General features: G+C 42.8%; 1 protein-coding gene across 1 annotated transcript in view; it reads left to right on the top strand.

The window, feature by feature from the left end:
* Positions 1 to 242: 242 nt before the first annotated feature.
* The window catches only part of LOC120794343 (heparan sulfate glucosamine 3-O-sulfotransferase 3A1-like), a 31706-nt gene continuing 18941 nt past the window's right edge, over positions 243 to 13007 (top strand). Inside the window, exon 1 of the mRNA XM_040135329.1 lies at positions 243 to 1128. Coding sequence (XP_039991263.1) covers positions 563 to 1128 — 566 coding nt within the window. The 5' untranslated portion in view covers positions 243 to 562. The remainder of the gene's footprint in view (positions 1129 to 13007) is intronic.

Below are 13007 nucleotides of genomic sequence, written 5' to 3'. Positions count from 1 at the left end.
GTGATCGTGCGATGTTTCTTTCTTCGTCATTTAATGACAACTTTATTTTGTACACGAATCTTCCCTCTAATTTGGCCGAGAGGGGCCGCGTGTCGGCGTCCCCTCCTACCTGGGAGATCATTGGCTCCCGTCTGCCCCCCGCCTTCATCTCATTGGCCGGAGAGGCGCCTGTCAGGCAACCCCTTTGACGCGCGAGACAAGTTTACAACTCCGCACACGTGCGGAGCTGGTGCGTCGGGGCCGGGGGTTGGCATCCTGCGCGGAGCGAGGCGAGAGGAGACTTGAAGCACCTGAGCGCACAGTCTGAAAGCACCTGTACGCTTTCGTTTCGGCGGGTTTGAGCTCTTTTCTCACCTGTGCGCAGCAGGTATCATTTGGCCTTTTTTTTTAAATTTTATTTTATTTATTTATTTATTTTTATTTTTATTTTGGCGGAGACAGAGGTGTCTTCCACAGCCCACTGTGGACGGAGGCTCGCTCTTCGCTTTCTTCATGGCAAGGGGACTCAACAATGCGTGCCTAGCATGGCTGTGGCTCCTGCACCGCTCACCCGGGGACCGGTATGGCTTTTAGCCGCGTCAGTAAACCGGACCCGCCGTCCCGAGGCGTCTTCGGGAGAGCGGCGGTCATGCTGTGCTCCCTCCTCACCTCTGTCGTCCTCCTGCACTGCCTCGCCGACCGCTGCGGCACCGCCTCGCCCTCGCCGGTCAGAGCCTCCTCCGGCCGGGCCGCGGGGCTTTTCGAGGACTTGAGGTCGCTGAGGACTAAGAGGCTGGTGTACGAATGGACCGCCGGGTCTGAGCCGATGGGCTACGGGGCCGCCCGGCGCCCCTCGCTGGTCCTCGCGGACGAGCGCCCGAGCCCGGCTTCGGGGCTGCCCGACGAGTCCCTCATCTTGCCGCCTCCGGATCTAGTTGCCTCCAGGAAGGCGCCGCCGAGGTTCGCAGGTAAACTCAGCCCGCTCGGGGAGGGGAGCAAGAAGCTGCCCCAGGCTCTCATCATCGGGGTGAAGAAGGGAGGCACCCGGGCTCTGCTGGAGTTCCTCCGGGTTCATCCGGACATCAGGGCAGTGGGAGCGGAGCCGCACTTCTTCGACCGCAACTATGAGAACGGACTGGAGTGGTACAGGTGAACCTTTAATAAACAGACTATGGAAGAGAAAACCTACCGAAACTCAGAGCTTAATCACTTTTGCCGACCGAAATATTTTCTTCTTTCTTTTCTTTCTTTTTTGTTGTTGTTGTTGTTGTTGCATAAATTCAAATTCATATGATCCAACCGAGGTTACTGCAGAGATGGGTATTAAATATACCTTCATTAACCTCCCCCTTAAATTCTGTGCATTGTTATCAGTCATTATACTGCCATGATGATAGATTATGTTTTTCCAACTTTTTACTTAGCCAGCTACTACATCACTGATAAAGCCTTGTCTGCATAACCCAGAAATCTTTATGTAACATCTCAGCTTTTATAGAGGTAACGTAATTGCTGCTGGTAGAGGCACTGTGGACAGCCTGTTGATTTATTAGGCTATTAGGCCTGCTTTCATTAGATGTTATCAGGCTGCTCATTTTGTTGCACATTTTAGGGTTGACTGCCTTTAAGTTGCTGTGGTCAGGGCCATAGTGGAATCTCGGTTTAGGGCTTGATTAGTCCGAAAAAACAAGACAAGGATAAGTCAGGATAAATCAGAGTGTTTAAAGTTTTAAGCAAGTTGGAATTTACATTATTTCTTTCTCTCTGAGTAATTAATCCCTTATATAACTACATCAGCTCGTGAAACTTCAGACAAGTTTGTGTGCAGTTTTTTCACTTTCATCTTTAGTACATTTTCACTGTCTACGAAACTTTTTCAAAAGTTTTCCTTTAAGATTTATTGCGTTTTATTTATCTCCTGTGTTTCATTAACCTAAGGCCTTGATCGCATTTTCTGTTACAAATTAATAATTTAATTGTGAACATAGTTTATGTACATTTGTCCTGCTGCGAATCCGCAAACGCTCTTCTCCTGCCTGTTACACAAGGTCATAATGGAGCTTCTGATCTAAATTATAAAACAGGGTTTTCTTCTCTATAAAACCAAACAAAATGCTTCCTAGCGCCGACTATTAAGAAAGTACAATACACTTATTCAACGGAAGTTGAGATAGGAATTTTTTTACTGCAGATGAATTACAACAGTATAGATTTTCAACGATGTTTATGGTATCAAGAATACATTTTACTGAAACTGTAATTTAGCACAATCAAACTTCTTCATCGCTTCAAAATGTGTGTTTTTTTTAATGAACTTTGGTGAAAAACACGAGTTCACAGTCTTTTAAAGTCTTTTAGAGAATCAGTTTCAGCCTCGCTGACAAAAGTGAAACTTTCGAGAAACTCTCTTCCCACAGAAACACACATTTACTCCCCTTCAAATACTCCATGTCCGTATGGAGGAGTATGCCGCGTTTTCCTTGCTCAAGTCGAATTTGTGATTGATTTCATCTGCCACTGCGAGCGTGTGAGTGAGTGTTTTGTGTTCACATTTCCACAGGCCTGTGGGGAATAATGGCTCTGCCTCTCAGTGGTTCTCTGGCTAATGGGGCATTGCCGACATTGCAGCTCTGTTATTAAGAAGGATTAGGGCCATAATGAAAGGTTACCTGAGTGTCTCAGGAGGTATAATTCACCTTTTGATTGAGTTAACACTACACGCAGCACCCACTAAAAGCCCGGAGACAAAACTTTTACTCTCGCTCGGCGACAACTCCCTTCAGACCCTTCTGACTCACCCCCTCTCTTCCCCCGAACATTCTGGCTCTCTCCCATCTCCCACTCACACACCTCCCTCTTTGTGCCTCTCTGAGAGTGAACATTCTCTTTTCCCCATCACTCTTTCACACCCTTCTGTTTACCTATTCATCCATTGTGGGGTTTTATATCCATGAGGGTCCCATCTATCCCGAGGAGTTGCCAAGATTCTCTGGAATTTGGACCGTGCCTCCAAGGACAGACCTTAGTGCCGGTTCCCCTTAATGCTGTCCATTTAAAACAGAAGGACCTTTGAATTGAAAAGAGGAATAAATAACTGTTAAAACAGCGTGGCCCACTCTGCAGGAGTGCATCTTGTCACCTCTCCTCGACAACGTCTGAGAGTCTTCCTGTTGATAGCTTTTGTGTTTCTGTGCAAGCTGTTGATTGAGTCGGATTCATTTGAAGTTGTTGCCCCGAGGTCACGTAGAGTTGTTTTTTGTGTACTTCAAAAGTGCTTGCCAGAACCAGAAAATCAGTCCGAGTGTGTTGCTAAACTTAACTGGACCCCCCCCTCGTCGAAATCATCACAATTTCGGTACCTCGGGGGCCGCGGTTACTGTCCTGGCAGCTTCAAGGCTGCAAAGATGTGTAAAACTCATCTGACACATGAGAGTTTAAAAGCTATTACGTTGAGGTTGAGGAACAAACTCCCCAATACGTTTACATGTACGATACTCAATAATAATGTCCCATAAAATTAATTTTTTTTGAAAAAGAACGGTCTTTTGGTTTTTGTACAAAACAAAGCCAGATTTTCTGTGACTAATCGCTATGTCCAATTTCCTTGAATTATGCAATTCCTTTCATCAGCAATAGTGAATACTCTAAAACATGGAAGCTTCCGTCTCATGAGACTCTTTGGTTATTGTCAAGGCTGATATGTGTCCTCAGCACGAATCACTTGTCTCTGTGCCCGTGGGAATATGTAGAGCATACTTTAACACCTCTAAGCTCTTAATGTGACGTGGCGACATCTCCAGCCTCCTTTTACGGCTTTTTCCCAGAATTATACTTGTCTGGCTTGTTTTGGGAATTTCCATCAACTGCCCTAAAAATTCAGCCGCACACCCGAAGCTATGATGAAAAAATGTGTAATTTATAGAGAAGGATAGGAATTGCTGTTTGGACAGCATGGCCGTCACAGCATGAAACATTGGTAGCTTTAAACTTTTAACTTCACTTTTATGTCTCCAGAAAACCCTGAATAGTTGTGTAAAACTCTGTCTCACCATCTGCATTTATTTAGATCTTGGTTAAACTTTTATAATCTTTTGTTGTTTTTTTTTACATTTCAATGGGTATTTTGGGCGTTCCCAGTTACCATATCCAAGATGTTGACATTACCTTGGCTAAAGTGAAATGTAATCAGTATTGCAAATTTACTTAAACTGAAAACATATTGTTAGCTATTTGAATAAAATGTCTCTTTCTTTCTTTTCGTGCACTTCTTGTACAGAGACATATTCCAGAAGTCCCCGTTGGGTACTCTTGGTAAAATCAGGCCTTTTGTTAAACAGGAAACCGACACCCCGAGCCCAGTTGCCCAGTCAGTCAGTGTTACATTTCACTACAAATTCCTCAGCGGTGTATCTGTATAATCACACACAACCTGTTCGGCTTTTGTTGTGGAAGTGGACACTCCGCGTGAACAAGGAGGTCAAGCACAAACACTGTAAACTAAAGCAGAGGTCCTTTGCCAAAGAGTAGTCACTATTATGTTTTAGGCCTACTTGGGTTACTGACCGGCCGGCTTTCACCTGTCTAGACCCCACCGCCGCAGTTCCTGTTTGACGTCTGCGGACCGGTTGGATCAGGCTTCACCAGATCCCTTAATAGGTCAATGACCCTTCAAAATAACGTGCGACCCGTTAAACATAAGGACAATGTGCTGCCAACTCCACCACACGCATATTTATCTAGATACAAACAAACAGCCCTCTTCAGTGTAGGAATACACACATTCTTTCTTTTCTATTTGTACATATGCATAGAGACACACAAACGCACAACCAAGATGCACTGACCCGTAGCTCAGAAAGGCCTAAAACAGACAAGAACTTTTAAAAACAAATAAATATCCAGGAAATAAACGCGTGCATCGCAGCTTATGTATCAGCAAATCTTTTGTGCAAAGTTGATAGGAGTTAGTGAATTCACTTCAGGCTCTCCTCCAAAGTCTTCCTTCATGTATGCAATATTTGAAACCATGAGAAAGCAAATGAAAAGAGTATGCTCAGCTTGAGAAGCTGAGAAATCACAGTAAATTAGGGATTTCCCTGTTCATAAAACTGGCCCCATTTGAAAGGACGTTCTGTAATGGTAATAAAAGCGGGGTCTTAATCATAAAAGCAGTGACCCAGCGGGGACTTGTGTTAGAAAAAGGCAGTGTTGTGTAGCCTGATCTGTATTTCTGCGCCGTACAGTGGTCTGTGTGGCAAGACAGCTTCAGATGTGGATATACACAGATGAAATCAAAGAATTTAGGCCCTTTTTTTTTAAATACAATTCAAGACCCAGATGTAAATGTGTGGAATAATAATATGTCCCCTGTCTGTGTTTAAATTCCATGAATGCCAGTGTTTTTTCATTAACGATTAGCATTTTCCTACATCAGCCTACTCGGTTGGGTTTGTTGACATAACTCCATTAAAATAAATATATAGATAAATTAAATCGCATTTGTTAAGTGCTGACAGTGAAAAGCCGTTGAATTCCCAGCATTGGAAACAAGGCCGACTTCCAGGTTATCTCAAACGTTGGCTGTGGTTACAGTGGGTATCTATTAATTGGGCGGCAGAGTCTAAACACATTGGAAATTTGGTCGAAAACTGTACAACACACCAAACAAGTTCTAACGTGTGTGTACATGTTTATTGTGTATCTGAACCAGCTGGTCGTGACAAAACCACACACCAGCTGGAAGTGGAAGCCAAACTTAACTGTGTGTGTGTGTGTGTGTGTGTGTGTGCTATACTTTAAATCCTCACCAGTGTACTTTTGGCACTCGGTGCTGCCCTTGAATGAGTTTTAAAGAGAGCGAATGAGTTGAAAATATTTTTTTCTTTACCACCCGCTCCATATGCACTACTCTATATACCAAATCTAAAATATCTCACTTGCTTGTCAGGATTTATGTAACCATTTTAGCCAAAAGCATGAGGAATATCCTGGAATGTTTTTTTTTCAGGTGTTATTTATCTGTGTGTGCAAACCCTTAAAAATGTATCTCAATGGTCTCTTTATAGAGGCTTTGAAAGGAGCTATTTGTTTTAGCATTTCTACACCGCAGAGATTTTAAAAACAGATTTAACCCATTTCCCCTGATTAATCCCCTGTTTAATTTATCCTGTTTTTCCACTACGTTGGAAAATACTAAGCAGTAATGAAATATACTTAAAAGTTCCTAGAAATGGCTTTGGATGGTAATTTTCTTATTTGACATGATTCGTCATGAAACAGGATGTTGGAATGGGACTTTTTTTTGGAAGGGATAGGTTTTTTTGTACTGGGAGGAGATTCCTAGTATATAAAACCTGCAGGTCTACCTTCAAGTTTAAGTTTGAGTCCTTTCCACAATAAAACCATTTTGTTTTGTTAGCCCCAAAATCTATGTAATCATAATAGTTTACTGAAGTGCATGCTTTTTGCAATAATAATGAAATAGTGCACCTGGGTGATATTAAAAAAGCATTTTAACATAGCTTTACAGAATTACGTATTGAGTGGCTCAGTTTTTAGGGAGCACAACTACATCTACTAACATAGGGACAGGTTTGCGGAAGGCAGGTTGAGTGGAGAGGACCGGCAGAGGTGGAGGGGTCATGGTCGGGGTTGTAGAGGGCGCACACACGGCGGACGTAACGTGATCACCAGAGACCTCCTGAGCATGAGCTCTGAGCTGCCTTTGGATTGTGAAAGTGATTATCGTGGGTGTGATTGTAAAACCGGGACGCTCACCTCCTGCTGAAGGCATGCAACCCACTAACGACTGCGACTGTAGTCCCCCCCTCCTCGCCAACTCCTTGACCTCCGCCACCCCCGTCGACATCTTTGCATGCCCTTAGCAGCTGACCCCAGGAGGCCCCATGCAGGGGAGATGGATTGAAGTGAGGGAACTGTCCAAAGTAGTGCCTGTCAGCAGCTGCCCTCTGGCATCCTGGGAATCTGCCCCCTGATACGTGGGTGAGGACAGGCAGCAGGTGCAGGGCGCTCTGTAGACAGCACCTGGATCTCCACCAGATGCTCACACCTGATGTAGTCACCTGACACACCTAAAATAAGAGCTGTTTGTTGTCTTCTTGCAACCTAGCAGGATGAGGGAAGCTTCTGTGGTTACTTGGGTGCAAATATTTCAGGTATCAGGGATCAGGAACTCCACGAGCTTTGATGAACATGTGCAGAAAGGGGGGTGTGATTGATCATGGTCAGGGGGGTCACCCAGAGGGCTGCCACAGAATGTGCCACCCTCAGAGATCACAATACCAACAGATGGTACTGTAACATTAAGATCAGGTTACATTGTTTCTAGGTTTCGGTTGTTTATTCATTTTTGGGTTTCTGTTTACACTAGTCAGCAACCTGTTTGACCCTGTCGTATCTCAGGCCCATTCAGCTTAGCAGCTGTTGGTTCTTTTATGAGGTATTAGCCTATACATTATGAAGCGTTTATTCCGGGATTCATATTTCAAAAGGAGCACTTGAGGTCACATTTTTTTTATTGTCTTTGACTATACAAAAATACATTTCTATGTAAAGCAGTGCACTGTAATCATTTCCACCATATGATCGTTTCTGAAGTTGAGATGTTTGACCTTTCAAGACTTTGAGTTTTACCTCCGCAGCTCAGAGTTCTATTTTCGGGCGATATACCTGAAGAGCTTTACCAGTTTAGTGGTTTTCAAGCAATGCCCATAAACGTCAGTGATTCATTTTCCTTGAACTTCATGGAAACCTGCCAGGTACTGTTTTCTAATATCACAAGCAGTAGTGCCTTCAGGCACTTTACAAGCAGTGTGATTGAAATGAAAAAAGGAAGAATCATGTTTGCAATTTTCTTCCTGTACTATATTTCTGTTCCTCTGTGTTTAGTTTTTTTTTTTTTTCTTCTTGGCATTCCAAGGTTGATGGAAGTTAAGTGTTATCCTTCCACAAACAAAGAGAGACTGTAACCCTATCATTTGGCACTGGAGAGTCAAGGGGCTTTAGACCAGACTGTTTCAGCTCTCCTTGTAGAAGTGAACTAAACAAACCGCAAAACAACCTCCAGAATTCATGCATATCAAAACTTTCAGAGGATTTGCCAGAGTGCTTTAGGATTTCAGAAACATGCAGCCAAACCCATGTTATTTGGGCACAGAAGGGCTTGGTAAATGATGCATGGATGGAGCATGTACGTGTTACAGCCCTCAGTGGTGCGGATTGGCAGGGTAAACCAACGCCTCAGTGTGATGGATCTCTCTTTCCCATCTCACAGGCAACAGCTTTATCACAGGACAGGGAGCCCTCCATAATTTCCACCAGAGAGAAAAAGACAGACAGACAGAAAGAGAGGGAGAACCAGAGCTATGGAAAGCCTGGGAACCAATAAAAAGAAGGTAGCCCTATCCTCTTGGGTCCTCCATTTTCCGTTTCAACTGTAGTGTTTTCTTTAAAATACATTTACCACATATTTCTTTTTCTTTTTTTTTTTTTCAGACACACATCTCCATCCTGTATTGCACGTCCCCGTAAAATTTAAAAACATTTAAGTGTTTTTCTAGTTAAGGAAGTTGGAAGTTTATCTTCCCAGCCATTTACTTCCATTCACTCAGCAGGAAAGTCTTTTGGTCTTCCTCTGTTTTAGGCTTAATGGCCAAACATGGAATTGTTTTCCTTTCTGCCTGTCTGCTTAAAGGCATGGACTTTGACACACTTGCCATGTGTGCTATCTGCAGCTGCCTGTGTGGTGATAGGATGGCACCAACCATCCTTTTTTCTGTTGCTCCATTGGGGCATGGCCAGTGCCAGTCGTCTTGGCAGGGTCCACCCTGCAGACATGGGCAGAGGCTATGCCAGACGGCACCTCCGGCACAACCTCTATTTGACTGCCCAACCTCTGTCTCCGTGCATAACACAGAATTATACTGTAGCTAAGCTTCAGGCACAAGTTTGTGTGTGTTTGTGTGTGTGTGTGTGTGTGTGTGTGTGTGTGTGTGTGTGTGTGTGTGTGTGTGTGTGTGTGTCCTGGAGTCCATCTGAAATGAGGGATTGGCATTTTTTTGGCATGGCTGACAAAGAGGCAAACACATTATTTCCTTCAGATGTTATTTTGGAGCTTTCAGCACTTCTACATCCAGTGTATTCTGTATATTCCTGCTAGATGAAGAACAAAGAGTCACATGGTAGTGATGAGTGAAATAAAACATGCTGAAGATTAGGGTTTGGCAGTACTATAGACCATGACCAGAAATCCTGAACAATTTTTAAAACAGCTAATAATGGAGGTGGTGAATGGAAAGAGAATGACAGAGTGGCATTTAATCTGCCTTGAGAGCGATTTTATTCAAACAGAAGCACTGCATATCCACTGCATGTGCGGTTTTGAAAAGGTACCTGGTTCCTCAAGTAGAAATCCAGCTGTTCATATGAAGCTTTACATAAAATCTATTGTATTTCAAATAAGAAGGTTGCATAGCACAAAAGAGCCATTCAAAATGTTATATAGCAGTATTAATGATCAATTAAAATGAACTCATATAGAGTGCAGATTTACCCTCTTTCTTTCTCAGAGTCAAACAAGAGTCAGTAAAACCCCAGCTTGTCTATTTTTAATTTTCACTATCATTTTATTCATTTGTGTACAGCTTTTACTGACTAACCCCAAATGTCGGGCTGCTTGATTAAAGAAAGGAATGTGTTAGAAAATTAGTTTGCCACCCCAGACCCGTTTATTGATAGATGGAGTGCAACAGCACAGTCTGCGTCTTTTACATAAAGATTGAAGAGGGTGATAAAGGGTCTGTGTAGCGCAGGGGCCGTGATTGATATGCCCACAGAGGAGTGCAGGGAAGCCACCCAGTAATTCAATTAATCTTAACCTGAACACTAGTAATTGCTACTGTAACTAGGTCTGACTGTACATTAGACAGGAGGGAGATTGCTGTCAGAGCAACATGTCCAGCTAATAGAAGAAGGAAGGAACATCCTCAGTGCTCTGGAGTTGCACAAAAGAGCTTCTCCTTTTTCAGTATTATCCTTTCTCCTAAAGATGAGGATTTGCATGTTAATGAGAGGAGCAGAGAACAGATTTCCCCCGTTAGGGACCAGTATGAGAGAAGTGAGAGATGAACTATGGCAGGGAAATTATGGATGCAAAATCTGGGAGAAGCTTTTCACTGTCTTTCAGTAGACACATTCTGGCAAGAAAGTTACGCAATCGGCTGTGGAAAAAAATATCCATTTATCGGAATAGTCCTACATTTTGTGAAATATGCTTATTTGCTTTCTTGCTGAGAGTTAGATCAGAAGAGCCATACCACTATATAGAAAGACATATGTGTCTGTTAATGTGAAGCTACAGCTAGCTGCTGGTTATCTGGCTTAGCTCAGCACAAGGACTGGGAACAGGGAAAAACAGCTACCCTGCCTCCGTCTAAAGTTAACGAAATCTGCCTAACAGCACTACTAAAGCTAGTTAACACGTTATATCTCATCTGTTTGTGGTTTTAAGGGGGGGGATGTGTCCTCGACTATTTTTTCTTTTGTACAGATTAAACAAACAAGGTATAAGGTCTTAATTAGTGAATTTAAGAGGTGCAGGTCGGCGGAAAATGTTACCCTGGGACAGAGCCAGACTAGCTGTTGTTCTGTGTTCCCAGTCTTTTTGCTAAACTAAGCTAACTGGCCGCTGGCTGTAGCTTCGTATTAAAGGGACAGACATGAGAGTGGTATCGAGCTTCTCATCTAACTCTTGGCAAGAAAGTAAATAAAGGTTATTTCACAAGCTGTTAAACTATTCCTTTAAGGATGAATCTTCCTGCCGTGAAGGTTCTTGTTTTATGCTTGGATGGTCACAGCAGAGCCAACAGCCATATTTCCGAAATTTTCAGCTTCATGTTGTGCCTTTAAGCAGTGTTTTTTTTGTCCAAAAAACACAGGCGTATTCTTAATTGGTTTCAATAATCAAACTGGGTCGTTGTTTTTCTGTTCTTTTGTATCAAGCTCCTATTGAACTCTATAACAATTGCTTTTGGATTGTCAGAAATCCTTTGAACACACCCTGAGATATTGATCCTATTGTTTCCTGTAAGAGCACAACAGTAGTTTGAAGGTGTTGACCCGTAGAGACAGGAAGGCAAGACTTTTTTACGAGCGGTTTTATGCATTCTCTGGAAATTGTACACCCCGAGAACGGCGGATAAATCAGGTTTACAGTAAAATCTATTTTTCTTACCCTTTTATGTTCCATTCTTTTGTCACACCTATTGGTTCTCATCAACTCTATTTCTGAAAAACATAACTTACTGTCACCGATTTCAAGCTGGATCACCAAGCTTCAGATCCGATTGCCAAGCATTTGTAAAGACTGACCCTGTTATATCAATACCTTATGCTTAATTTCTGCTTCATTTCAGACATTTTCAGTTATGCAGCTGGCTTGTTCTGTGTCGGCCTCGGTCAGTTTTGGACTAAGAGTGTATCAACATTGTGGGGGCTGTGGGACTTGACATGAGCCCAAGTCATTTTAACCGTCAAACATGTGGTGGGGCCGGGGCTCATTATATCATTATGTTGTCAGGGCGATTGCTTATTCTGACATCTTCGATTCACACAGTCACATCCTCCCCTGCAGTCACATCATCAATAGGAGGAGGAAGCTGGTTATTTAGAGCCAACCGCCAGTGTGGACAGATGTACAAGATATAACATTCAAAGACGGCTGCGTGTGCTCTATCCCTCCGCCACCTCCTCAAACACACCCCCATCAATTATTAATCCAGCCAATTAGCAGGGCTGCATTATTCACCAGGAAGCTCTGATCGCATCCATTAACAGCGCTGCCTTTCCTCATTGTGGCTCCATGATTCACTCGCACAGCCCACAGTCCCTTCACCAAGTGTACATATTTGACCATCAAATTGTGTTTCCAGCAAATTCATGTAGTGCCTTATAGTAATTTTCTTTCTTCTTTTTCTTTTTCAGTCGCTGCACTTACAGAATGTGCCTGCCATTGTAATACTTTAATTATGTAGAGCCATTCAAAGGAAGAAACACCAGTACAGATTGTTAATAGTTCCCTTTAACGTTTGCTAAACCTGTGTAAAGGTTTTTATTTGTAGTATCATTACAGTGTTAATTTCATCAACAAAAACAATGTCGAAAAAATAACGATAATAATCAACCTGAAAAATAAAAGTAACCTTTGAAAAGAAAAACCGTAACAAAATGTATTGCAACTTACATCAATGGACAAAAGGTAAACATTTATGCGAAAGATGGACCAATGGACATATGAATTAATTACCATTTTATTGTCTTACTGAACAACCTGCATCTATGGAATCGTTCACTGTATCCTCCTGATTAGTAAAACCGCATCCGCCGCTGCCAAAAAATATGTATTCTTCAGTATCTCGCATTTCAGTAACGTTTCTGGCAGTAATGTTGGCCAACACTGCCAGTTCTTGGAGAGAAAAAGAAACAGATTAATAGAATAAATGCCTCCATATTCCCAAAGAAAAAAATTAAACAAGAAGCAGCAAAAAACATAGAAGCACCAAACCAGCTAGGGCAAACCGCGAAAAACATGCAGGCCAGCAGGCTAAAACATTTATTATGTGTCAACATGATCAAACACTGAAGCTGCTCGTCTCACGCTAAACCCAGAGAGGGAATAGTGTCAACAGTGAATACGGCAGAGTGAGAGAATGCAGCTTCTGAATGATCATGCTGCTCTGCAATGGACAGCACAGGTAGATGCAGTAATGCCAAGTGAGCAAGAGCGAGTGACCTGCTGTGTTAAAACAGCGTTGATGAACGACAACTGTATTTACGAAGGAAAGCGAGCCTACTAACCCAGGGACTGACATGGACCAGGCGTGCATGTGGGAGCTGTTACAGAAGAAAACAGTTGCTTTTTATGCGAAACTCGCGATAGTCAAGAACAAGACCTGTTATCAGGTTAAATGTAAACGACAAAGACAGTGACAGCTGTAGCCTCGAAATGTTTA

The sequence above is a fragment of the Xiphias gladius genome, chromosome 9 (assembly GCF_016859285.1).
Source record: "Xiphias gladius isolate SHS-SW01 ecotype Sanya breed wild chromosome 9, ASM1685928v1, whole genome shotgun sequence".
Classification (NCBI taxonomy): Eukaryota; Metazoa; Chordata; class Actinopteri; order Istiophoriformes; family Xiphiidae; genus Xiphias; species Xiphias gladius.
The sequence above is the reverse complement of the archived record's forward strand: the minus strand, read 5'-3'. Positions and strand labels throughout refer to the sequence as shown.